This window comes from Podarcis cretensis (genome assembly GCF_951804945.1).
Source record: "Podarcis cretensis genome assembly, chromosome: 16".
Classification (NCBI taxonomy): Eukaryota; Metazoa; Chordata; class Lepidosauria; order Squamata; family Lacertidae; genus Podarcis; species Podarcis cretensis.
Genome location: NC_137186.1, coordinates 42,451,434 through 42,479,184, shown reverse-complemented (window position 1 = coordinate 42,479,184; position 27,751 = coordinate 42,451,434). Strand labels below are relative to the sequence as shown.

The 27,751-nt window shown below is 46.3% G+C and overlaps 2 protein-coding genes across 8 annotated transcripts in view; one reads left to right on the top strand and one right to left on the bottom strand.

The window, feature by feature from the left end:
• ZNRF3 (zinc and ring finger 3) overlaps positions 1-18,755 on the top strand; it is a 120,570-nt gene extending 101,815 nt beyond the window's left edge. The window contains exon 9 of one of the 3 annotated variants that reach the window (XR_013834001.1): positions 18,531-18,755. The gene's annotated coding sequence lies outside the window, so the exon portion shown is untranslated. Of the gene's footprint in view, positions 1-5,775; positions 5,866-18,530 lie in introns of those variants that run through there. The other 2 variants (XR_013834002.1, XR_013834003.1) reach the window with 2 other exon arrangements.
• KNTC1 (kinetochore associated 1) overlaps positions 1-27,751 on the bottom strand; it is a 92,108-nt gene that overhangs the window by 23,233 nt on the left and 41,124 nt on the right. For 4 of the 5 annotated variants that reach the window (XM_079957733.1, XM_079957731.1, XM_079957729.1 and 1 more), the window contains 17 exons: positions 27,270-27,404; positions 26,690-26,812; positions 26,434-26,503; positions 26,274-26,341; positions 25,158-25,402; positions 24,825-24,997; positions 24,565-24,665; positions 23,878-24,019; positions 17,601-17,657; positions 7,705-7,868; positions 6,896-7,000; positions 6,531-6,659; positions 5,546-5,662; positions 4,402-4,511; positions 2,378-2,585; positions 1,583-1,672; positions 1,066-1,237 (listed from right to left, as the gene is read on the bottom strand). In XM_079957733.1, coding sequence (XP_079813859.1) covers positions 1,066-1,237; positions 1,583-1,672; positions 2,378-2,585; positions 4,402-4,511; positions 5,546-5,662; positions 6,531-6,659; positions 6,896-7,000; positions 7,705-7,868; positions 17,601-17,657; positions 23,878-24,019; positions 24,565-24,665; positions 24,825-24,997; positions 25,158-25,402; positions 26,274-26,341; positions 26,434-26,503; positions 26,690-26,812; positions 27,270-27,404 — 2,209 coding nt within the window. Of the gene's footprint in view, positions 1-1,065; positions 1,238-1,582; positions 1,673-2,377; positions 2,586-4,401; positions 4,512-5,545; positions 5,663-6,530; positions 6,660-6,895; positions 7,001-7,704; positions 7,869-17,600; positions 17,658-23,877; positions 24,020-24,564; positions 24,666-24,824; positions 24,998-25,157; positions 25,403-26,273; positions 26,342-26,433; positions 26,504-26,654; positions 26,813-27,269; positions 27,405-27,751 lie in introns of all 5 variants that reach the window. The other variant, XM_079957730.1, reaches the window with a different exon arrangement.

The window sequence follows — 27,751 nt, the reverse complement described above, 5'->3', positions numbered from 1 at the left end:
TTTTAAACCACCCCCCTAGAGTGCCAGTACCGTGTACCTGAGTACCCCCGGGGGGGAGCATGGGGGGGGGAGACAGAACACATCAAAGAACCCTGCCTATCTGAGTCAGTGGGAGGAGTAATCCTGTCAATCAAATATCCTCTCGTCCACACCTGCAAATGTACCTTTACCATCAGCCTAAGAATGAGCTGCTGCAGGGAGCTTGCTTTCCTGCCAGAAAGAAGACTTGCAAACATACTGTGTGCAGTTCTGCATGCCTCACCTTAAAAAAGTAGAATTGGAAAAAGTACAGGAAATTGCAACCACAATTATCAAGGGGATGGAGCAACTCTCCTATAAGGAAAGGTTGCAGCACTGGGGACTTGACAGAAAAGGAGAATAAGAAGTAGCATGTTAGGTTATAAAATTATGCATGGCACAGAGAAAGTGGATAAAGAAAAGATTTTCTCCCTCTCTCATAACACTAGAACTTGTGAACGTTCAAATGAAGCTGAATGTTTGAAGATTCTGGACTTTTCCATGCAGTGCATAGTTAAACTATGAAACTTGCTCCCACAGGAGGCAACGAGGACCACCAGCATGAGGGCTTGAAAAGACGACTAGACAAATTCATGTTGGATGAGGCTATCAGTGACCATTAGCCAGGAGGGCCATGCTCTGCCTCCCCACTTGGACGCAGTCATGCTTCTGAATACCAGTTGCTGGAAATTCTGAGGAGGGAGAGTGATCTTGGGGGGGGGGGGTCCTGCTTGTGGGTTTGCCACAGTGAGAAGAGGATGTTGGACTGGATGGACCAGCGGCCTGATCCAGGAGGCTCTTCTTATGTTCCATGCACAGAGTGCTTGAGTTCACTTCTCCCTGCCCCACATTCCTTCCTACTCCCTTTTCCTCTTGTGTCTTGTAAGACTGTAAGGCTGAGGGCAAGCTACTTTTAAGTTAATGATTGCTGCCAGCTGTTCTGGGAGCTTTTTTCAGCTGAGGAAAGCAGGGAAAATTCTTTAAATGCATCTCTCTTCATTTAAGGTTTAAAAAGTGCTGGGTTTTGTTTGTTTTTTGCAAACTTACAAATGATTTTCCAGAAACACTGCAATGTTCTAAAGAAGATCAAGTGGAAAGGCAGCCTGGTTTGAGCAGCTGGTGATAAAGGAATAGCCTGTTCAAAGGCATACTGATGTTCCAGATCTCCAGGAGTGGAAGTTCTTTTATAGGATTTCAGGAGTTTTATGAGCTTCAGGGCCTAGAGGGACAAAGACAAAATGCTCATTCCAGAGCTGGCTTTTAAAAGATAAATATACACACTCTGGAATAAGATTCAGGCAGGGCGACTGAACAAATGTCGTTACTTAACAAATTATTTAAGAATAATGCCTGTAAAGTACATACTTTTCAAATGGACTAGCAGTACTACTTCTTTCTGGTAACAAGCATTACTTGAAACTTCTAGGGGATTCTAGAGGTTCTCTTCAAAATGGATTATATATGCAGCACTGGGTTAGAATAATCCATAGTTTATCAAACAGATCCCCCATTTAAAAGCCAGATTGCAATTCCGTAAGTCAATTGGCTCAGTTCATTATCTTACCTGATTCAGAGAGATGCCTGCTGCTTCCACACCAGCCTTTTCTGTGATTGTCAGAAGACTTTCAATCCTTTCATAGTCATATGGATCAAGCTGTTCCAGGGATTAGAAGCAAACAGGAAACAAAAACACAGAACAAACCAAAAGGAATGGATAAATCCCAGACGATAAAGCTCATAAAAACAAATACATGTCAGGCTGCTGAGGACAGAAACAAAGCTCAGCCTTTGGTCATGCTGCCTGTCACAAACATGAATCCCCCTTGCCCTTCCCCTGCTGACCTTAACCATGGATAGTGATAACCAGGTTCTCTCATAACCAGGGTTTGCTAACCAGATACAAACCCTGGTTTAGATGGAACAAAGTTAAATACTAACCATCCCAAGGTCAAATTCACATGCAGCTATTAAGTGCATGCAATGATCACATGTGGCAGGGACAGCAAATTGAGGACAACTTGTGGCTCTTGGAGACTGTAATGTTGGGCATCTATCTTCTGTAATGAAGTATTAAATAAAAGTTAGTTGCTCTGGAGGTACTTTCCTGAGATGGGTCTAGCGGGCTGTCATAATCTAGTTAAGAGAAGGTTGGTCTGTGGGTGGCCTCATCTTAAAAGCGGTGGGGTTGAAACTAGACAGAGTTTCGGCCTCTTCCTTCTAATTAGTATGAAAAATTATTTGCAAAAAACTGTTAGGCTTAATCAGTCCATCCTTCTAATTAATACTGCCCTATTCCATACAATGGAATAGAAATTGTGGAATTTAGGTTTGGGGGATAAACATAGCCTGTAAGTTTTACCTTGTGCAACATTACACTGAGGCTTGTAACCAAGTCAGTAGTGCTTTTCAGAAGAGGGATTGTTTCTGCAGCTCTGGCCACTACCAATGCATGAGTCTGCTTCCCAGAATGCCCCCCTAAATACCCTTCAGCATGACTCATGCTAGCATTCTGGAGGTGTGTTTCAATGCAAAGCTGCAAAGCTGAATCAGTGTCCAACTGGAAAGTGCTGAAAAGAAAAGAAAAGAAAAAAGCACAGTCAGGTAGTATGTTCTGAATACAGTAAGAGTTGGGAATATTTTTCTGAGCGCCTCTCCAAACATCTTTTCTATTGTGCATTCATGATGATTTGGTATCAGAGCAGTTATACACAATTCTATTTATTTATTATTAAAAAGTGAATTTCACTTATATAAATAATTTAGAAATAACAGCCAATCACAAACAGCTTACATAAATAAAATTAATTTAACCACATCCAAAATTAATAAATTAAATCTTAACTTCCAGTGCAATGCATACAGAACAAAGAAATGTTTATCAAAGATGTATTTAATATGGAGAATTAGGTAAAGGTAGAGGGAGCCGGCGTTTGTCCGCAGACAGCTTCTGCGTCATGTGGCCAGCATGACTAAGCCGCTTCTGGTGAACCAGAGCAGTGCACGGAAACACTGTTTACCTTCCCGCCGGAGCGATACTTATTTATCTACTTGCACTTTGATGTGCTTTCGAACTGCTAGGTTGGCAGGAGCAGGGACTGAGCAATGGGAGCTCACCCCGTCGCGGGGATTTGAACCGCCCACCTTCTGATCAGCAAGCCCTAGGATCTGTGGTTTAGACCACAGCACCACTTGCGTCTCATGGAGAATTGGCACAGTCCAAATTTTGCATTTTCAAAAATTACTAGTCTGTTTTAACTTTAATCATGTTTCTGGTGAAGTAGTCAAACTGAAAGAGAAACTCAGGTGATATCAGATCATCATACAACTCATGGTTAAAAGGCTACATCTAATTTGTAAGCAGCATTACAGTGGTACCTCTGGATACAAATGGGATCCAATCCGGATCCCCGTTCACATCCTGAAGCGAACGTAACCCGCATCTGTGCGGGTCTCGATTCGCCGATTCCGTGCATGCGCGTGACGTCATTTTGACCGTCTGCGTATGCACGAGCGGCAAAACCCGAAAGTAACGCATTCCGTTACTTCCGGGTTGCTGCGAAGCACAACCCAAAAGCGCTCAACCTGAAGCACATCTAACCCGAGGTATGACTGTACAGCAATTCCAGAGAAAGGATATGATAGTAATGAAGTTCCATTTTCAATAGCTTTTGCGCCTGCAAAAGTTTCAGGGTGGGCATATTGCTTCATTTATCACTGCATGACCTGTAACTTCCTGCTGAAATCCTGTCATTTTTTTAAAACAACAAATCATTTTTTTAATGGGGGGGGGGTTGTGCTGCTTTTGTTGTGCTAAAGTGCAAGAGTGGCCCCTCCAGATGACAATAATACAGTAACACTGAGGAAGCTTTGCAGAGCAGGTAGTAACATGGAAGGGTATGTGGACAGTCTAATATAAATCCAGCACTAATGAACCTACACAAGAGCATAAGAATAGCCCAGATGGATCAGGACAGTGGTCCATCCAGTCCAGCATCCTGTTCTCACTGTGGCCAACCAGATGCCCCCTGTGGGAAGGGAAATCTGAGCCCTCTCTCCTTCTGTGGTATCCAGCAATTGGTATTCAGAAGCATGACTGCCTTCAACCGTGGCCAGGAGCCATTGATAACCTTAGCTACCATGAAATATTATTGCGCTAATGATGTGTTACAGAACACATCTCTTTAAAAAAACGCAGTTCAGAGGGCCTATTAGGCAGACATTTTATTTATTTTATTTCATAAAATTTATATACCACTTGATTGTAAAACACACACACCCACATACCTCAGAGCAGTTTACAAATGATATTTCTAAATTATTTTAACAAATGTTTATGGAATAAAATGGTGTTTTTATAGCAAGAATGATATTTAGCTTTCTTACCTGCAGTATTTTAGTATGAGATCTGTATCCACATTTGGATGCTGTACCAAAGTTCTTAGAAGCTCTTTCTTCCTTACTGAGGGCATTCTAAATAAATCCTGGAAAGAGATCTATAAACAAAATGCCAAATTTAAGAAAATGGAAGTGGTGGAAACACCATTGCCTGATGAAGAACAGAATGTCTCTCTCCCCTCAAGTTCTTTCTCTGGAGCAGCTCCTTCTCCACTACTTGTTTGAGCTTCACACATCCACTTCTCTTTTGGCACAAAGAATTGATCTAAGCTTCCTTGTCTGGAGCAGAATGCTGTTATGGACATGCCTTTAGGCAGAGGGCGTCTTAGTAATCAGGTGGGTTTTAGCCAAATTTGGCACCTGGAAGTGGGGGCTCCGTTCTAAGCGGCCCTATCTCTCCAATTTAAAATTATATCAGCAGCAAATGCTGCAACTCATTTACTCTGGAGCATGAACAAGGACTTAAGCAAAACAACTCTAGAGTAAGTGTACTGAAGGGTAAAGTAAATGTTCTTACATGTTTCTGGTGTTTGTGCAGCAGTAAGTGGTCCAGTCACTCATTTTACTCACGTCATGAGCAGATTACAAAAAGTCACCAAACTTCAACAGAAAATGTGCAGCAGCAAGGTTTGGAGGAATATTTATCATCATAAAGGTAAAGGTACTCCTGCCCGCACGGGCCAGTCGTGTCTGACTCTAGGGTTGCGCGTCCATCTCACTTAAGAGGCCGGGGGCCAGCGCTGTCCAGAGACACTTCTGGGTCACGTGGCCAGCGTGACGAAGCTGCAGCTGGCGAGCCAGCACCAGCGCAGCACACAGAAACGCCGTTTACCTTCCCGCTATAAAGCGGTACCTATTTATCTACTTGCACCTAAGAGTGCTTTCGAACTGCTAGGTGGGCAGGAGCTAGGACCAAAAGATGGGAGCTCACCCCGCCACGGGGATTCGAACCGCCAACCATACGATTGGCAAGTCCTAGGGGCTGAGTTTTACCCACAGCGCCACCCCCGTCCCCATTTATCATCATATGTGTGTGCAAATATTCTCTGGTCAAAGAGCCAATTTAAGAATCAGCTCCCAGGAAATGTAAATAAACCATTTGATCCAAATTCAAACGCAAAAAAGCACTCACACCAAGTTTACCAAGCTGAATACCCCATTCAGCATCTGTGATTAATTCTTCAAATGCTTGTTTCTCGTTTGTCTCATCATAGTGACTGGCTAGCTGCACTCCAACAAGACCAACTGCCTGTTTGTGGGGGAAAGAAATTGTAATGAAGAAAAACACAAGTGTACTTGCAATCATTCACAAACCCTTCAGGTATTTTTAAAAAGGAGCCTCCTCATGCGTTTGTATCTTAGAATCATAGAATCATAGAGTTGGAAGAGACCACAAGGGCCATCGAGTCCAACCCCCTGCCAAGCAGGAAACACCATCAGAGCACTCCTGACATATGGTTTATTGCTTATGCTATCTTATTGCTTATGCTATCATTCAATTAGACTTTTCTCATATTATACTGGTTTTTATTTTTCCTTAACTATCTAATCAATGAATAAAAACAAAAAAGGGGAAAAATATATCTCTGCAACAGATCACATCAATCTGTGGTGCAGTATCATATGCTGCAAGAGTAGATAAGTCTTCCAACAAATGAACAATTGGGGGAGATGTAAGTTCCTTCCAGTGTCATGACGCCAGACTTTTGGTCACCAACAGAGCACACAAAGCCCACTAAACTATGGCATGACCACTAGGTGGTGATAAGAAGCATATGTTTTCGCTTTGAAGTGACGTTGCCCAGTACATTTAAACTTGGGGAACTCTGGTTCGTTAAAATTAACCAGAATTCCTCTTTACATCCATTCTCGGGGGAACCCTGATTTAAACAGTCATTTATGATCTTGGCTAAACAAATAATTATTTACAAATGGAAGCAGATTCTTCAGATCTCATCTTTGCAACTGTGCTGGAGAAGGGGAGGGAAGCACAAGAACACAAGAATCACCTCCTGTATGGGGCCAGAGAAATCCTGTTCTCACAGTGGCCAACCAGACACTTATGGGAAGCCCAGAAACAAGGCATAACTAACTGAAAAATGTTTTAAACAACTTACCAGAATCTTGCTGTAATTCTGTGACATGTTATTTATGACGTCCCAGAGCTTTTTAAATACATCATCTTTGGACAACAAAGTACAGTAACCCAGTGCAAGGTTGTGGTCTATCAGGTGGCTGTTGAAAACCTTTGCAAGTAAAAATACTTTAAAGTAAGCTCTTTTTAAAAATAATTTACCTTAATTTAAATTTTCTGTAAATCAGGAAAGGATATGGCACTTGGCAAACAAAGGGCACCACCCCCCAAGAAAGTTCTCCTGCACAAGCATCAACAAATGAACGGGAACTGCAAAAGAGCTAAGGAGAGGAAATCGGGTGCCCTGCAAAGCCATTTCCTCCTCACAATACATGCTTACATGCTCACCTTGTGCAATAGGCCCATAATGATGCTTTTAATTAGTGAAGTAGATCTTTGAATCAGTGTTAAGAAGAATGTTCTGGCATCATCCAGTGTCTTCCGGTCATACAGCTGATGGACAGAGAATAATATACGGGAACGATTTTGTTGCTATGAAAACATGTGTCATATACATTACAAGCATCACAAACAAGATCCAAACATGGCAAAGCTGTTTGGCTCTTAGGAGCAGAGCCTGAGCTGTAGTGCAATTGGACAGCAGCCCAGTCAGATCACTGCACCCACCTGCTTTAAGTAAAATCTTGCCCTCCACTCACACACTCTGCAAACACCTTCATAGGCAGGGAACTAGGAGGAGTAAAACTAGGCATAACCCCACTCACACACTCAGCAATTACGTTAATGTCATTTCTATGATGTAAATAGCAAGTGTAGGGGAAGGGGTCTTGATATAGATCAAGACCATGGTGGCTGCTTTTCATCTTTAGCCTCCTCTGCAGTATTGATCCAGATAGAAGGCCCCATGTCTGCTATTTGCATGGGAAGGAACACTTATGGATCACAGTTATATAATGGCTGCCACTGGCACAAAATGCAAACCTTACTTCCCATGCAAATAGGATATTGCCAGGTGCTTGATCCAAGACTACAGCCGGGGCAGAGAGTCTAAGCCTCACTACTGTCACCGTCCCCCACCTGCTATGTATATTCACACAAATGCTAATCGAGTAAATGGTGTCCTATCCAATTTGGCCTTAGGCACAAGCCTAAAGTAGACCTCACTAGAGTAGGTTCCTTGCAGATCCGGCACATACCTTTTCACACAGACTAATTTCCACGCTGTTTGATGTCATATGCTGCAAGAACGACCCAAAAGCAGAGGCAATTAGCCCCAAAGCCAACTCTAATTGGCCAAATTCTTGTAAGGTGCTGAGCAGAACAAAGATGGGATTCCTGCATGATAGGCAAACATCCATTCCTAGAGGGGAAAGTTACAGAATGTTGTAAGAATGACAATTGGGCTTATATTGGAAATTATGGATTTGTAGGGCACACTGTAGGGAGCTAACTTGGCAAGGTACCCACTGAAGAAAAAACGGGGGGGGGGGGTGTCAGTCAGTGGTAACACTCCTGATCGACTTCAGCGGATCTGAAACCAGAACCAAAAGATGGCCTGCAAGACAGAGGAAATAAAGTGCAAACAGCAATCAACCAGTAGGCACACTCTGATCAATGTCTTCCCAGAGGTCCAGCCCGCTGAGCATACACACAGGTATGTGTGTGTAGGATTGTGGCCTAAAGCTACTCCCACCTGGACTACTTCAATGCGCTCTACGTGGAGCTACCTTTGAAGGTGACTACAACTAATCCAGAATGCGGCAGCTAGACTGGTGACTGGGAGTGGCTGCCAAAACCACGTAACAGCAGAATTAAAACACCTAAATTGGTGCCCAGTATGTTTCCGAGCACAATTCAAAGTGTTGGTGCTGACCTTTAAAGCCCTAAACGGCCTCGGCCTCAGTATACCTGAAGGAGCGTCTCCACCCCCATCGTTCAGCCCAGACACTGAGGTCGACACTGGCTTGTCATTGTGTCATTAGAGGCCTAATGATCAAACTAGTAATGTAATCGCTATTTACAACCCTTGATCTCACATTGCCTGCTTGCGCAAAACATGTGTGAATGGACTCCATTTAAATATATACCTTTTACTTTAACAATTTTTAAAAGTTGTAAAATAACTTTCACAATACTAGCTCATGTAAAGTAGATTCTTATGAAAATAATCAGTTTTTGTTAAAACAGTTTTAATGTTAAATTTTAGAGGATTGTACCCCAGCTTGGGATCTGCTGGGGAAGGGCAGTCAAGGAATATAATACAGGCGCCCCCCCCCCACTTATACATAATTGACTCGTGCGTGACCATGTATATGTGCAGGGCTGGGAAATAATTGAATAAATAAGTTCAAACCTGAAAAGAGCTGAGGGAGAGAGCTGGAGAGTCCCAGTGGCTCTCAAAGAGACCCTCCCGGAGCCCGCACAGGATGTCAGTGAGGGTGGAGGAAGCCCTGAAGAGACCAGAGCCACAGCGGGGCTTTGTCAGCGGCTGCTGCTCCTACTTTCTCATGCATCCTCCAGCCTCTTGCCAGCCCCAGAGTTTTAAAGACTTTTGTACATAACGACAGCCTCGCGTTGGTCCTCTGTGAGCTGGGACCTAGGGGCAGCTCTGATAGTAAGTCCCGTCTCCCTAAAAACCTTGCAACGTGAGTGGACGCAGCGAGGGGCGAAGATTGGTACTTCGCGAGCTCACGAAAGCAGCAGAAGATGACTACCGAAGAACAAATGGCAGCCCTGCAAAACGCAGTGACACAACTTAACGCAGAAATACTAGCGTCCAGGAGTAGAGAAGAGGAAGCAGCTGCTGTCTGCAAGGATCTGCAAGCCAGGTTGGAAATGTTGACTAAACAGGGGCTACCGGGAGCCAGACCAGAGGGGATTGGGCTGGGAAAGAGAGGAGGCAGCCTTGTGTCTCATTTCAATGGGAGTCTGCAGCACTATCCTAACTTCAGAGCAGATGTGGTTTTTGCGCTAAAGTTACTGGAGAAGGACTTTAGAGATGAGCAGGAGAAAGTAGGCTTCATACTAACACATCTCCGTGGAGAAGCTAAAGCGTGGTTGCGCAATCTGTGGAGAGATAATGATCCAGCCCTCCAAAACGCGAATGCCTTCATTAAGGCAATGGATGCTTCTTTTTTATCAGCGATAGATGTAGATGTCGCCAGAAAGGAGATACATGGATTGAAACAAGGCAGAGCCACTGTGAGGCAATATCACTCCCGCTTTTTTGCATTGGTCAACGCGCTGGGATGGGAAAAAGATTCAGCGGCCGTCAGGGACCTGTTCTGGGAGGGGCTGAACGGGGCTGTGAAAGACGAAATCGCAAGGGGGGAGAGACCCCAGAGCACTCAAGAAGTTGTCCAGAGAGCGCTGACGATTGGGGTGCGTCTGGAAGAACGTCCCTGGAGCAAAGACGAAGGGCGTTGGGGACGCACACCAGCGAGAGCACCTCCCTTCTTTCCCAGGGACTCAGCGCGCGCTCAATCCACGCCTCCACTGGGAGGGGGAGAGGAGCCGATGGAGATAGGTGGTGCCAAGGCTCAGTCAGCAACCAGAGCCCTAACACCGGGAGCAGCCAAAGTGAAGCCTCCTAGAGGGAACAGGAAGTGTTACATCTGCGACAGTGCTCAGCACATGGCAAAAGAGTGCCCCCAGAGGCTCCACAAGCACACTGCAGCCTCAGCAACAGTAACAGAAGCAGTTCAGCAGAGAGAACCACAGCAGGGAAACGACGAAGTCTGGCTGGAAGCAGAGCCACTGGGGCCCAGCCAGACGAGTCAGTGAAGCAGTCCCCAGGAATCTTACAGCCCACAGACCCCCTCCCGCCCAAACCAGTGGTGCAGCTCACCGCAGCACTCCAGCTTCCCAATGGGCTCACCATGGAAGTCCCTATTACCATTGACTCTGGTAGCAATGCAGACTTTATAGGAGTGGATTTCATCAAGCAACATAGCATAGCGCTCCTGCCTGCCACGATGCCCCTAAAAGTAGTGACAGTCGATGGAAGAGAATTGCTGGGGGGACAGGTGGTACAGCAAACGCCGCCAATGGTGATGCGAATTGGAAATCACCGCGAAGTCATCAGCTTCAATGTCACCCACCTGTCAGACACGCCCATAGTATTGGGCATGAGCTGGTTGGACAGGCACAGCCTGGCATTGGCATGGTACCAGCGTAAATTGACCTTCTGCTCCTCCTACTGCGCAGAACATTGCATCATGACTAACCAGGAAGACAAGGGGCAAGAGGATGACCCACAGCTACAACTGGGCATGCTGCAAGCGGTACCCGACAAGTACAAGGCGTTTTTGGAGGTCTTCTGCGAGAAGGAAGCGGACAAGCTGCCTCCCCACAGACCCTACGACTGCAAGATTGACCTCCTGCTGGGGGCGACGCTGCCGACGGGAAAACTGTATTCCATGTCTGAAGACGAACTGCAAGAGCTCAGGGAGTTCATAGATCACAACTTGAAACGGGGATTCATCCGGGAATCCAAAGCAGTGGGGGGCAGTCCTGTGTTCTTCGTGAAGAAAAAAAACACGCCCCAAAAGAGGTTGGTAGTTGATTTCAGAATCTTGAACTCGAAAACCAAGCCCACAGCTTTCCCGATGCCCAAGATCGACGACTTGCTCGCGACGGTGAGGAAGGGACGCATCTTCACCAAGTTGGATCTACGAGGGGCGTACAATCTTATACGCATGCGGGAGGGCGACGAGTGGAAGACGGCCATGTTTACGCCCTTGGGCACCTATGAATATAGGGTTATGCCGTTCGGTTTACAAAATGGCTCCCACTGCTTCCAAGCCTTCATGCATCACGTGTTAGCGGGGCTCCTCTACAAGAAGTGCGTCTGCTTCCTGGACGACATTCTGATCTTCTCGGAATCGCAGGAGGCTCACGAGAGAGATGTCAAGGAAGTCCTGCAAAGACTATGGGAGCACAGACTTTACGCCAAACTGGAGAAGTACCAGTTCGACATGACGGAGGTGGATTTCCTGGGCTACAAGCTGTCCGACAAGGGAATCGCCATGGACAGCGCCAAGGTACGCTCGGTACTGGACTGGAAAAGCCCGCGCAATCGGAAGGAGGTCCAGAAGTTTGTCGGCTTTGCTAACTTTTATCGCAAGTTTATCAAGGGTTTCGCTATGCAGATGGCAGCCATCACGGACACCCTCAGCTCCAAGAAGAAGAAGTTCATCTGGACGGAGCAGGCGGAGCAGTCCTTTCAGAAACTCAAGCGTCTCTTCGCTTCCGAAGAACTACTGCTACATGTGAACCCCAGCAGACCCATGAGGGTTGAGACGGATGCCTCCGACAGAGCCGTGGGGGCAGTCCTGTTGCAGCAAGACCCGCAAGGGGATTGGAGGCTGTGTGCTTTCTACTCCAGGAAACTCACCAAGTCGGAGCAGAACTACACCATCTGGGACAGAGAGTTGCTGGCCATTCATGCAGCCTTCAAGGCGTGGCGGCACTTCCTCATCGGAGCCAAACACACAGTGCAAGTTCGCACGGACCATAAGAACCTGGAATACTGGCGCACGGCGCGGTTCCTGAACCAGAGACACATCCGCTGGGCGGAGTTCTTTGCGGATTTCGACTTCAGGATAGAATATATCCCCGGAGACAACAACATCATGGCTGATGCACTATCCAGGAAGCCGCAGTATCTGGAGGAAGCAGCACCGGTAGCGGCCAAACACATTTTCGCACCTAAGGCGTGGGCATGCGCTTCGGCCACCGTGGACCTGGAAGCAATACGGCGCGAGCTTCGAACGGATTCCTTCGCACGATCCAAGATGGAGGAGGTGCGCAGTGGCACAGCGAAGGACGACGAGTTCCAGATATGCGACGGACTGCTCCTCCGCAAAGGGGCCATCTACGTGCCGGGAGATGAACTCCGCGCGAGAGTACTGCAACAGCTACACGACGCACCCAGCGCCGGACATTTCGGCAAGGACAAGACGGTGGAATTAGTAGCCAGAGACTTTTGGTGGCCCAAGATGCGGGGAGAAGTCGCGGATTACGTCACGAGGTGCGACACATGCCAAAGGGCCAAGCCAGTACACAGACCGCCGGCGGGACTGTTGGAACCGCTACAGACCCCGTCCGAACCGTGGGAGAGGGTGGCCTTGGACTTTGTCACTGATCTGCCCAGCTCGAGGGGCAAAACAGCAGTACTCGTGGTAGTCGACATGTTCACCAAGATGGCGCACTTCATTCCTTGCGCGAAGGTGGCCACAGCGGAACAGACAGCCAAGCTGTTCATAGACCACGTGTTCAAGGTGCACAGCCTGCCACGGTCTATCCTGTCCGACCGGGGGCGCCAGTTCATCTCGAGTTTCTGGCAGAAGCTGATGGGGATCCTGAACGTCAAGGTCAACCTAGCGTCGGCAAGACACCCGCAGACCAACGGACAAGCGGAGAGGGTCAACGCCATCATGCAGCAGTACCTGAGATGCTACGCGAACCAGCAGCCCTCGACCTGGGTGGACTACCTACCGCTGGCCGAGTTTGCCTACAACAACACGAAACACGTGTCCACGGGGGTGATACCGTTTTTCGCCAACAATGGGCGACATCCCAGGACCTTCCCGGGCTTAGAGAAAGAGGGGGAAGGGGAGCCGCAGGGAGCAGAGGCATTGGCAGAGGAGTTACAGGAGGTCCATGAACAGCTCCGAAGGCAGTTGGAGCTAGCAAAACACGTGTACAAGATGCAGGCAGACAGACACAGGAGAGTTGGGGAGGACATACGGGTAGGGGACTGGGTCTGTTTAGCAGCCCAGGCAGTGCCGGCCAGATCCTTAGCTAAGAAGAAGCTCGGACACAAGCAGCTAGGCCCTTACCAAGTTGAGGCACAGATCAACCCAGTGGCCTTCCGGTTGACACTACCGGAGGGATCCAGAATGCACCCGGTCTTTCATAGATCGGTGCTCACGCCCTACAAGGCACCTCACAGGTTTCAGGCACCAGGGACAGCTCCTAGCCCGCTTAGAGACGCACCCACGACAGGGGGGTCGCCGAGGGCGGGGCCGCTGAACGAGGTCACGGAGATTTTGGACTCAAGATGGGGGGAAGAGGGGGTTGAATATCTCCTCGCCAGGGAATGTACCCCGGCCAGCACCAACAGCTGGGTACCGTACTATGCGGTGGAGGAGCACTACCTCAAAGGCGAGTTCCACGCACTCTTCCCACACAGGCCCATGCCGGAGGATTATTTCGACGAATATCTTTTCACACCCACACTTTCAGCCAGCACGTTCCGGGGTTTCTCTTCAGAGGAGGACACGGCGCCGGAGACTAGCTCCCCAGAGGGGTCCCTCTCAGGGTTTGGCACAGGCGGCTCTTATTGGTGGGAAGATCAACCTGAGGTGGGGTGGCGCAGAGCGGGCCCGCGCACGCAGCGTCACCCCAGGCGACAGGGGGAGAGGGGGTCATGGACGTGTTGGGGGAGGATCCGGGGTTCGAACACACCGGCAGAGAGATGGAAGCTGAGGAGATCGACGTCGACGAGCCCGTTGAGGACTGGCCGGATCTAACAGGCTGGAGGCACACCACGGGGGAAGAACTGTATCCTGCACTCACCCCCCCCACAACACTGGAGCACCCAGAACCCACGCCAGAAGAGGGGGAGGGGGGAAGGGGGGGCTTCGAGGGGGGGGGATGTCAGGGGCTCAGGAGCAGAGGCACAGGGAAGAGAGGAGATGGAGAGCGAAGGGGAAGAATCCGAGGGGAGCGTAGGAGAAGAGGACAGTGGACCGAGGGATTCCATGAGCCTCTCCAGCGAATCGGAAGATTCACAGAAGGGGGCGCCAGTGGCCAGGGGTAGGGGGTTCCCAAGGGGAACGCCCCAGGAGCAAGGGGGCAGCAGGGACTCCCAGAGCAGTAGTTGGAAATCAGGACCAGCTTCCCCACCAGAGCAGAGTGGGGGGGAAGAGTCCCAAGGATCGGGGCCAGTGCATTGCCCACCAGGGAGAGAAGATAAGGCAGGGCTGACCACACCTCCATCGGAGAGTCAGACAACGGAGGGGAGGTCAGATCCGGCCAGTATCCCGGAAGAGGGAAGCAGTGACAGAAGTAGTGTAATGGTCAGGAGGAAGGTCACTGGGTTGGCGCGAGAGGCAAGTTCAAATGTACAGGAGCGCGGGACAGCAGAGAATGAGGATTGGGAACCGGGTCCTAAAGCCCGCCGGAGGCAGGGGGAGGAGTTAAGCGACTCAGCGTCAGAAGAGTCCAGAAAGGGGGATGCCCCAGCGGGCAGGAGGACCCAGAGGAGGAGAAAGCAGCGGAAAAGGTGGAGCAGGGCTAGGATCTTAAACTGGTGTCAGAGGGGAGGAGATTCAGACGGGACTTCGCCGGTCTAGGGTTTAAGACGTAGAGCTGCGCGCTGCGGCTTTGAAATGGAAACTGAACCTCAATAAAGACTTTTGTACATAACGACAGCCTCGCGTTGGTCCTCTGTGAGCTGGGACCTAGGGGCAGCTCTGACAGGCGCGATGACAATTCCCCCCCCAAGCGCCACCCTCTGTCCCCGACCAGAGAGAAACGAGCGCAGCCATTGAAGGAATGTGCCCTGGATCCCGTCGGCAAGGCGGTGGTCCAGGAGTTCGTGATTGACCATGTCGAAGGCTGCTGACAGGTCTAGAAGAATCAGCAGCCCCGACCCGCCTCGATCCAGCTGCCTGCGGAGGTCATCTGTTAGGGCGACCAGAGCCGTCTCGGTCCCATGACCAGCGCGGAAGCCGGACTGGAATGGATCCAGAGCCAATGTTTCATCCAGAAACCTACCAAGCTGTTCAGCAACCGCTCTCTCAATCACCTTACCCAGGAATGGAAGATTCGAAACCGGGCGGTAATTGGATAGATCTAAGGGATCTAATGATGTTTTCTTTAAGAGCGGGCGCACCACTGCCTCCTTCAGTTCCCCTGGGAATGTCCCGGTGCCAAGGGACAAATTGATGATATCCCCCAGGGGGGCCCGCACCTCGTCTGGACACGCTCTAATCAGCTAAGACAGGCATGAGTCGAGAGGACAAGTGGTGGGCTTTCCAGCTCGGAGGAGTCTGTCCACATCGGCTGGGGATATCCGGTCAAAGTGGTCCAATACTGAACCCGAGGACAGTCAATGGGCTTCCAGTTCCTTTATTGTATCCAAATTGGCAGGGAGGTCATGGCGGAGCAACAGGACCTTCTCCACAAAAAAGCTCGCAAATGCCTCACAGCTGTGTGTCAAATTGTTATTTAAATTTGGCTGTCCTTCAAGGGATTATACTAAATAATTGCGCCGGGCGAGAGCTAGCGGATGCAATGGAGGCCGAGAAGTAGGACTTCTTAGCGGCCTTCACTGCCATCTCGTAGGTTTTCATAAAAACCCTATAAGATGTTCTTGAAGCTCCATCACGGGCACCCTGCCATACTCGCTCTAGCCGTCTGAGGTCCCGCTTCATTTTCCGGAACTCCTCGGTAAACCAGGGAGCCCGGTTTCTGCGGGGTCGCAGAGGGCGCTTAGGTGCGATCTCATTGATGGCTGCCAGGAGCTGGGTATTCCAGGCCTCAACAAGCTCAGTCAATAAGTCGCCAGGGGGAGAAAGGCCCCGCAAGGCTTGACGGGAATCTATCAGGGTCCATCAGCCTCTGCGGGCGAGCCCAAATCGGCTCGCCACCTAAGCAGGGTGGGGTGGAACGTTAATCCTGGCTTTCAGAGCGTAGTGATCAGACCATGGCACCTTCATTGAAGGAAACATGATCACATCTATACCAATGCCAAAAATCAAATCCAGCGTGTGGCCTGCTTGATGTGTGGGGCCTGAAACAAACTGGGAGAGCCCTAGTGTCGCCATGGAAGACACCAGGTCCAGAGCCTGTGAGGAGGGAGTGGCATCAGCATGGATGTTGAAGTCCCCCAATACCAATAGGTTAGGGAACTCCAAGGCCCAGCCGGCCACCGCCTCCAGCAGGCCTGACAGGGTGGCTGCTGGTGCGCTAGGTGGCCGGTACACCGGCCAGACAGCCAAGCTCTCCTCGGAGCCCCACACTAGGCCAATACATTCAATGCCGGGGATCGATGGCGATGGTAGAGCCCTGAAAGAACAATCTTCCCGGATTAATAATGCCACGCCTCCCCCCAGCCCACAGTCCGCGACTGGTGGAGGACGGAGAAACCTGGGGGTGCCATCTCTCATAAGTTTCCCCTTCGCGCACCCAGGTCTCCGTCACACGAGCCAGGTCAACCTCACACACTGAGGTCCAGCTCTAAGAGCCTTCTGGCAGTTCCCTCGCTGCGAGAAGTGAAGTTACAGGGAACCAGGCAGAGGGCCTTCTCGGTAGTGGCGTCTGCCCTGTGGAACACCCTCCCATCAGATGTCAAGGAAACAAACAACTATCTGACTTTTAAAAGACATCTGAAGGCAGCCCTTTTTAAGGACGTTTTTAATGTCTGGTGTTTTATTGTATTTTTAATATTTTGTTGGAAGCTGCCCAGAGTGGCTGGGGAAACCCAGCCAGGTGGGCAGGGTATAAATTATATATATATATATATATATATATATATATATATATATATATATATATATTATTATTATTATTATTATTATTATTATTATTACTACTACTACTACTAACAAGCATCCATGCCAGGATTCAAGTAACTGAGCAACTATCTCCCCATATGCAAGGGAACCCTGGATTGTATTTTAATCTATAGGCAAATATAAGAAAAGGCCTTAGAAATGACATTTGCACAGACATTTTGTTATAATGCAGAAAGGAACACTTTCCTAAAGCTCTGCCAGCTTTAAAACAGGTTGTAGGGGCTAGGGCAATCTGTGCTAAAAAGGGGTTTAAAAATCCTACAGGTCATATTGAAGCCCCTGAGCATATCTAAAATAACTATTTGAATAGTAACCTAATCATTTATTCTTGAACAGATTGTGTGAGTCAAATAACTAGTTAAAACTCAAGGATTTACAACACAAAAGGAAAAAAGAAAATGTGTTAAGCAACACTATGCCTTTCTACTTCTCGACTACTAAGGATTTAAATAAGGATTTAAAAAATATTTTGTCCCTATAGCTGTAACCATTTTTTCATGTAATACCTTGTTTGAATGGACAATATGCCAAACTGTTTGAGTCCAGAGGATACATCTTCCAGTCTGCAAAAGAAAGGTAGCAAATGTATCAAAATACTTTGGTACACTGTCAGCAGTTTAGATAATAATCCTCCTTCTCCAAATACAGTGGACGCTCAGGTTGGGAACGTGATCTGTGCGGGATGCACATTCGCAACCCACAGCGGTGCGTCTGCGCACGCGTGGGTTGCAATTTGGTGCTTCTGCGCATGCGCGACCGTCGAAACCTGGAAGTAACCCGTTCCAGTACTTTCAGGTTTCAGTGGTCTGCAACCTGAAAAACCGCAACCTGAAGCATCTGTAACCCGAGATATGACTACAGTGGTACAGTGGTGCCTCACAAGACGAAAATAATCCGTTCTGCGATTCTCTTCGTCCAGCGGTTTTTTCGTCCTGCGAAGCAAGCCCATTGACGGCTTAGCGGATTAGCGCTATTAGCGGCTTAGCAGCTTTTAGCGGATTATCGGCTTAGCGGATAAGCGGCTTAGAAAAAGGGTGGAAAAAGAAAAAAAACCCGCAGGAACTCGCAAGACATTTTCGTCTTGCGAAGCAAGCCCATAGGAAATTCGTTTTGCGAAGCACCTCCAAAACGGAAAACTCTTTCGTCTAGCGAGTTTTCCGTCTTGCGAGGCACCACTGTATGTTGGTTTACAACTATAATCCGTACCGGAGGTCCGTTCGTAAACCAAAACAGGTTGTAACCCAAGGCACACGTTTGTCAATGGGTTGACAAAAAAATGGGTTGTAATCCAAAATGTATGGAAACCAGACAGTTTGCAAACAAAGGTACCACTGTAACCATGTTAGCAAACCCTGAAGCTTGGATGAATTAGATTGGAACCATCACTAACAGTTTATGGAGTTCAAAGGCTTTATTCATGCAGAAACTATTTACAGGATCATAGAATCATAGAGTTGGAAGAGACCACAAGGGCCATCGAGTCCAACCCCCTGCCAAGCAGGAAACACCATCAGAGCACTCCTGACATATGGTTGTCAAGCCTCTGCTTAAAGACCTCCAAAGAAGGAGACTCCACCACACTCCTTGGCAGCAAATTGCACTGTCAAACAGCTCTTACTGTCAGGAAGTTCTTCCTAATGTTTAGGCGGAATCTTCTTTCTTGTAGTTTGGAACCATTGCTCCGTGTCCGCTTCTCTGGAGCAGCAGAAAACAACCTTTCTCCCTCCTCTATGTGACATCCTTTTATATATTTGAACATGGCTATCATATCACCCCTTAACCTCCTCTTCTCCAGGCTAAACATGCCCAGCTCTCCTAGCCGTTCCTCATAAGGCATCGTTTCCAGGCCTTTGACCATTTTGGTTGCCCTCCTCTGGACACGTTCCAGTTTGTCAGTGTCCTTCTTGAACTGTGGTGCCCAGAACTGGACACAGTACTCCAGGTGAGGTCTGACCAGAGCAGAATACAGTGGCACTATTACTTCCCTTGATCTCGATGCTATACTCCTATTGATGCAGCCCAGAATTGCATTGGCTTTTTTAGCTGCCGCGTCACACTGTTGGCTCATGTCAAGTTTGTGGTCAACCAAGACTCCTAGATCCTTTTCACATGTACTGCTCTCAAGCCAGGTGTCACCCATCTTGTATTTGTGCCTCTCATTTTTTTTGCCCAAGTGCAATACTTTACATTTCTCCCTGTTAAAATTCATCTTGTTTGTTTTGGCCCAGTTCTCTAATCTGTCAAGGTCGTTTTGAAGTGTGATCCTGTCCTCTGGGGTGTTAGCCACCCCTCCCAGTTTGGTGTCATCTGCAAATTTGATCAGGATGCCCTTGAGTCCATCATCCAAGTCGTTGATAAAGATGTTGAATAAGACCGGGCCCAAGACAGAACCCTGTGGCACCCCACTAGTCACTCTTCTCCAGGATGAAGAGGAACCATTGATGAGCACCCTTTGGGTTCGGTCAGTCAGCCAGTTACAAATCCACTGAGTGGTAGCATAGTCAAGACCGCATTTTACCAGCTTCTTTACAAGAATATCATGGGGCACCTTGTCAAATGCCTTGCTGAATTCAAGGTAGGCTACATCCACTGCGTTCCCTTCATCTACCAGGCTTGTAATTCTGTCAAAAAATGAGATCAGGTTAGTCTGACATGACTTATTTTTCAGAAATCCATGCTGACTATTGGTGATCACAGCATTCCTTTCTAGGTGCTCACAGACTGTTTGCTTAATGATCTGCTCCAGAATCTTCCCTGGTATTGATGTCAGACTGACTGGGCGGTAATTATTTGGGTCCTCTCTTTTCCCCTTTTTGAAAATAGGGACAACATTTGCCCTCCTCCAGTCTGCCGGGACTTCGCCTGTTCTCCAGGAATTCTCAAAGATGACTGCCAGTGGTTCTGAGATCACATCTGCCAGTTCTTTTAATATTCTTGGATGCAGTTCATCTGGCCCTGGAGACTTGAATACATCTAGACTAGCCAAGTATTCTTGTACTATCTCCTTAGTTATTCTGGGCTGTGTTTCCTCTGCTGAATCATTTGCTCCAAATTCTTCAGGTCGGGCATTGTTTTCTTTATCGGAGAAGACTGAGGCAAAGAAGGCATTGAGGAGTTCAGCCCTTTCTATGTCCCCTGTTTGCATTTCACCATCTTCTCCTCTGAGTGACCCCACTGTTTCTTTCTTCTTCCTTTTGCTACGAACATACCCATAAAAGCCTCTTTTTTGTTTTTAACCTCTCTAGCAAGCCTGAGTTCATTCTGTGCTTTAGCTTTTCTGACTTTGGGTCTACATGTGCTGGCTATTTGTTTGAATTCCTCTTTGGTGGTTTCCCCCCTTTTCCATTTTTTGTACACATCCTTTTTTAATCTTAACTCAGTTAAAAGTTCTTTAGATAGCCACCCTGGCTTCTTTAGGCACCTTCCATGTTTCCGTCTCATTGGTATTGCCTGAAGTTGTGCTTTTACTATCTCCCTCTTAACAAACTCCCAGCCATCATGAACTCCCTTTCCTTTTAGTATTACTGTCCATGGGATCTCACCCAGCACTTCCCTAAGTTTTATGAAGTCGGCTTTCTTAAAGTCAAGAAATTGAGTCCTAGTATGCTTGGCTGCTCCTTTCCGCTGTATAGTAAACTTCAGAAGAGCATGATCACTCGCGCCTAATGATCCTTCCACTTCTACCCCACTAACCAGGTCATCAACATTGGTTAGGACTAGATCTAAAATGGCTGTTCCTCTTGTTGCTTCTCCCACTTTCTGGACAACGAAGTTGTCTGCAAGGCCAGTGAGGAATCTGTTTGACCTTATGCTCTTGGCTGAGTTTGACATCCAGCAAATATCCGGGTAATTGAAGTCCCCCATTACTACTATCTCCCTTCCTTTTGCATGCTTGGCCATCTGTTCCAGGAACAGGAACATGCTTGGCCATCTGTCCTCCGTTTGGCTTGGGGATCTATAGTAAACTCCCACAATGAGGTCCCTGTTATTCTTCTCTCCCTTAATTTTGACCAAATGCTCTCACTTTGGCTTTGAGGTTCTAAATCTTGGATCTCTTCACAGGTATACACATCCCTGACATATAACGCCACTCCTCCTCCTTTCTTGTCTGGTCTGTTTCTCTGAAATAGATTGTATCCCTCCATTATTACATTCCAGTTGTGGGACTTATCCCACCAGGTTTCAGTGATGCCTATTATGTCATATTTAGTTTGCTGTACCAAGAGCTCAAGCTCATCTTGTTTATTTCCCATGCTTTGCGCATTAGTGTACAGACATTGAAGTCCATTAATCATTCCCCCGTGTCTCTTATTTAAGGATTTTTTCCTCCCACCACTAGGTCTGTGTGCTGTTTGCTCCATTTGGTCTATGATATTTGGATGATCATCTTCATCAATTGATAGACTCCTACCTTCAGGAGCACTGTCTCCCTCCCCCACATTAGTCAGTTTAAAGCCCTCCTGATGAGGTTTCTGAGATTTTTGGCAAAAACATTCCTCCCAACCGTTGTGAGGTGCAGCCCATCGCTTGCCAGAAGTCCATCTTCAAGAAACTGCAGTCCGTGATCTAAGAATCCAAACCGTTCCTGTTTACACCATTTGCAAAGACAGCTGTTCACTTCCACTATTTTTCCCTCTCTCCCTGGGCCACGTCGTTCAACTGGGAGGACAGATGAGATGACAATTTGTGCATTTAATTGCTTCAATTTCCTGCCCAGAGCCTCGTAGTCTCTTTTGATCTTCTGGAGGCTATTGCTTGCAGTGTCATTGGTTCCCACATGAACCAAGAGGAAGGGGTATTTGTCAGTGGGTTTTATGATTCCTTGCAGTCGTTCAGTTACATCTTGGATCTTAGCCCCGGGGAGACAGCACACTTCTCGAGACATCTTGTCAGGCCCACAGATCACTGCTTCTGTTCCCCTCAGTAGGGAATCCCCTATCATCACTACACGCCTCCTCTTAGGTCTGGTCGGGGTTCTTCCGTGAGCTGTCCGTTCCAAGGTCGCCTGCACATTCCCTGAGGACTGACTTTGCTGCTCGTCTTCATATACCTGATCGACTGTAATGAGGGAGAGATCCTCAAATGGAGTCTGCTCTTCGTCTTCCATAATAGGGGATTGTGTATTTCTAAACAATCAGAGCGAAGCCTGGGCCTCCTACTTCTTTGAGTCACGTTTCTCGAAGTAGGATGAGTGGAAATAGATGAGAAATATCAGTAAATCACATTGTGCAAGTTGGAGTTAACTCTTTATTAGCAAAACCAGATGTGCACAAGAGTGTCGGGCCTAATGAGCACAGCAACACATCTCTGGCAGGTCCTGCCCCTATGAAGCAGTTGCAGAGATTGAAGATCCCTGCCTCTCCACAGCTGTCGAAGTCCCCTCCTCTCCAATGTCCCGTCCCCCCCAAGGAATCAGAGACTACATCGGTGTGTCGCCAACCTCACCTCCACCCTTTTTCTGCCTCTTCTGCTTCTGGGAGACAAGGGTGGAGGGGAAGACACCTGTCATCACCCAGCCTCATCTCTGCCTCTTGGTCTCTTCTCCCCTGCTTCATTTTCTGCCTCCAATTCTGAACCTCTCTGCTCACTAAGCCATGTTACCTCTTCAGCTTCCGACACCTCCTTTCCCCAGTCTGACTGGATAGTGTGTCCTAGACCTGGACCTGCTTTAATTCCTTTATTACCTTTTTAACCTAATGTGTCGAGCCTATTTTGGGGCCATTATATGCTCTATATACATCCGCATTCTAGATTCCCGGCCCCGGCAACTAAATTTATACATTATTGTCTTAGGGTAATTTAAATGTCATAACCCCAGTAATATCGTTTTGAACTTTGTTTGGTTGCTTGTCTATAGCATTTTTGTTTTATCCTGCTATGGCTGTATGCTAATGCAATAAAGGTTTGATTGATTGACCTTTTTTCCCCGGTCTTCCACATTTGATGACTCATTGTTGCCCTATCACCAACCCCTGGACTCTAAGCCTTCTTCTCTTGGGAGTTTCCCAGGTGGTTCCTCCATTACCACCAGTTTTATTTTTTCTTACTTTCTTCAAGGGGGGAGGGAGAGAAAGCGCTTCTGCATTTGCACATCACAAGGCCATCAATTGCTACCACTAATGACAACTGTGTACCATCTCCATAACCAGAGGCAGCATGCCTCGGAATACAAGTTGCGCATAATCACAAATGGGGAGAGTGGTCTATTGCGCTCATGTATTATCTGTGGGCTTCCCATAGGCATCTGGTTGCGAGAACAGAATAGTAGACTAAATGGGCCCTTTGTCTGATCTTCTTATGTTCTTAACAAGCAATCCTGTCTTATCATAGCATGTGAGGGTGACCGCAGTACTATTTATTCAGGTTATTTATAATCAGTTCTCCAAATAAAATCAATCCCAGAGCAGGGTGCAACATATAGACAGACACACAAGCACTCCACACACTAAATAAAGCCACAACAATAAATAAAGAACACAGCTCCACAAGATCAACAAAGCATCTCCTCCAGTTAACTAACCAAATGCTTGTGTCACTATTCAGTCACTACTATTGACTAACATGTCCGATATTTTAACCCTGAATAGTGTAAAGGTGAACTGTAGGTATCTAAAGGGTTTGAATATTACCAATTTAGCTAGCACAAAAAAAGAATAACACAGAGTGAGATGAGGCATTGGAGAGACAGGGAATGGGGGTGGGGAATAAAGTGCCAGAATTCCCTAAAACAGTAGTTCATATGAGAAAAGATTGTGGAAATAAGTTTAAGCCACCAAAGGTTACCTGCTTGAGTCACTAGAGATGTAGCAATTTCATATGCAGAAGGAAGCACAGAGGGCAGGTCCAGAAGTGCTCCATCTTCAGTGAAAAAGTCATTGAACATCCACTCTACATAAGAGTCTTTATCAGCTCCAAAATAGGTTGTCTAAACAAAGAGAATTAGCTATCATTTTTGTCAAAGCTCCACAAGAAAAGCAAGATGAATGAAGTAGGGAGGGCACAGATATCTTGCTGGGTCCTTAACTGTCCCGCCCAAGATGGAAGGGGGAACAGACAAAAAGGAATCAGACTAGTGTGTGGAAACACCTGCGCTTGGCTCTTGTTCATAAGGTTATAAATGGGTGGGGCTCTGAGCACACAAACACAGCTGAAAATTGTTAAGTGGGAATCCATATTCTCCTCCTGTTTACCCCTGCGTCTGTTGTTTCTACTGAAAGTCCTTGGGGGTAAGACCCTGTCCTGTGCATAGCTGTCAACGTTTCCCTTTTCTTAAGGGAAATTCCCTTATTCCGAATAGGATTCCTCGCAAGAAAAGGGAAAAGTTGTATGAAATGTCATGTATTCAAATATTGCTATACAAAGCATCCAAACACATCCTTACTGCTTTTATTTTAGTACAACAGGGACAACTTTGATTATTAAACTGAAGAGCAAGATACCATGAACAGCAAATACTTTATTCTGCATTACCACTTTTGATATAAATCCATAGTCCTCAATTTGGCACTTTCCATAAATTTCAAGGGCAAATGAGGTGTATTTGCAAAGCTCCAATGCATCTAAGATCAGATCTGTGGAGAGAGTGTGAATGTTTTAAATATATTTTACCTTTAAAAAAAATACAAGAGCTCAAACAATTTTTAAGAACTCTTACTCATTTAATGTAAAAATGAATGGAAGAAACCATATTTTTTTTCCAGAAGATAACAACATGTGAAGTTATTCATTACCTGGACTGCAAATAGTAACTGCTTGACATGCCATTTCATTGACCACAGCTGGAAGATTTAATCCTTTTGGCATAACCATTGGAGTACTAGAACCCAGCATACGACAAAGTTTTTGACATGCTAAGAACAGCAACTGTCCTGTTTGTTCATTAGGATGATCTTCATGAAAATCTCTTTAAGGACAAAATTTTAAAGGAAAGGATTAAGGTGAGTACAAACAGACGTAAGATGTCAAAAAATAACCTCAAATAAATATAGTTAGTTAATATAGCATGCAAAACTCCAGATTGCACAGTGACTGGTAATGGCTAAGCCCAAATGTATTTTTTAAACCTGCATATATTTAGTGCCTCTTCAACTTTTCCAGCTTCTAATGCTCTCAGAACCAGTTCTAAGGCCATCTCATGCTTGCTCCTCTGCAGAAGCAAAGCCAGTTTGTCAAGCTTCACATGGGACAACTGTTTCTTCCTGCTGATATCTTGTAAACTGGATGCTTTTCCTTCAGTTTTCTCAAGGAGCTGAGATACTAATAATTGATTCCAATGACCTCCAACCAAAGTACAGGTATTAAAATTCTCCTAAACAAAAAGATAAAATAAGAGGGTGAAAGGAAAAATATGAAAATAATAGAATAATAGAATTGCGTAGCTTCACGTCCAGCTTCGCCCCCATAGAAACTGTGTTTATTTACAGTGCTAAACACATACTTGCGCTCAAGTTCATTCATAGGTGATGAAATGTACACACTCCACTGAGAAAATAAATGAGCCACCTCATAGTGTGCAGAATAGAGCTCCATCAAATCCAGTTCTGACTCTTATGGAACTAGCAGTGATTCTCCAAGTATGGGCCCCCCCAAGCCCTGCTATCAGAGATGCTTTGACTCCTTGATGAGGAGCCTGTGGCACTGCAGATGTTGTAGGACACCAATCTCTTCCAGCCCCACCCAAGATATCCAATGGTCAGGGAAGATGGGAACTGTAGTCCAGGAACATCTGGAGGGCCCACAGGTTCCTCATCCCTGCTTTAGTGAAGTACTGGAGGTTGAACCCGGAACCATGTTCATGGAAGCTTGCAATCTTACTACTGAGCAATGCCATTCCCCAAACCCCTCAGGTTAGAAAGTGAAGAGGTTTGGTTCAATCATATTCAGTGATTTTCCCCAAGGGGGGACTCAAGGGTACGCAGTACCACCACCTCTTTTTTTGGCTGTTAAAAGTGTGGCACTTACTGGAAAAACTTCATGGTGAGTATCAGCACCTATTTTTCTAGAAAAAAAGCACTGATCATATACATATATATGAAAATGATGAATTCACATATATGTGAATGATGAATGTGGGTATTTTAAAGAAATACACATACATGATTACATTTTCCCTCTAAATAATTACATTCACCTCAACCTAGAAAGCAGATTAAAAAAAATCAATGCCTTATGATCCTTACCTGTAAGGCTGCAAGAGTTTTAAACAATTTAAAGTTTGTTTCATATTCCTCTTTTTTCAAAATATTTTCTGTCCAAAAAAAAAGAGTGGGTTGGAGTGAATAAGAGTGGTTATTGGATGGTTTATTACAAAACCTAAAACACAATAAATGCAAGATTTACCTTTCTGACAACAACCAAGTAGGAATTCAAGGATCTCCCCAAGAATTTTTTTAATATACAGCTGCATTTTCTGTTGACATTGGAAAGGGGACAGGAAAAAGAAAATGTGAGAATGCTCCCATCAACCTCAAAGAGCAAGATTTTACTGTTAACATTTGAGAACAGCATTGTGCTTTTAACAGGGAACATGTTTGTTTGACCTCTCTTGGGGGATAACTTACACATTATCAGCAGCAGTCAGTTTCATGGAAGTTACCTTTTCTTCAGAGTCATCTGTTTCTTTCTCTAATGTCAGTCTTCCCCATATCAACATTTTATCTGCAATTTCCACAGCTTCAGCAGGAGGCAGTGTTTTTAATAAACTTATAATATCATCCCCCTGAAAGCATACATAAAGTGTATTAATTCTATGTTCAGTTCACAAACAGCTTGCCGTGGGGCACAGAGATTACTGTTCAAAAACACATCTGGAGACCCCTTTGGCAATGTGGCACTAGTTAAATTCTAGTTAAGTTAGATCCAGATACATTGGCAGCTGCCTTATATTAAGTCAGCTCTTTGGTCTATCTGGTTCAGTACTATCTATACTGATTGGCAATATGGGGGTTTAGATCCTATTTGGAGATATCAGGGATCAAACCTGTGCTCTACCACTGAGCTATGGACCACTAAGTAAGATTGTGTTAATTATGTGAATTATTTCTACAATAGTTGCTAGTTGTAGAACAGCTAGCTGCTGTAGAGCACGTAACCTAATATAATTAAATATGAAGTATTTCTAATGGACAGTTTGGATATTTAAAGAAAAAAAATGTAAAGAATGAGTATGTTCACACCTTTTCTTTATCAATAAGTTCCACAATCCTCCAGACATAGACATCTGCAGTGGGCAACATATATGCATGTACTATTTTCAAAGCATCTTCTAAAGAAGTATTTGAGTCTTGTTGTAGAATGTACTTTACCAGCATCTGGAAAAAGACACAAATCAGTACACTATAATACATAATACAGGCTTCCACAACCTCGGCCCTCCAGATGCTTTTGGCCTACAACTCCCATGATCCTTAGCTAGCGGGACCAGTGGTCAGGGGTGATAGGAATTGTAGTTTCAAAAACATCTGGAGGGCCAAGGTTGAGGAAGCCTGACATAATATATTCATCACAGAACATAGTATCTTGCATATAAAGTTAAATTTTAATATGCATAAACCAAAATTGGCATATGAACAAAGGCTGTAATCTTGCAAACAATGACAGCATTCTTCAACTCAAATGATTGGGACTTATTTCTGTACATTTTACCAAAAAAAGGACC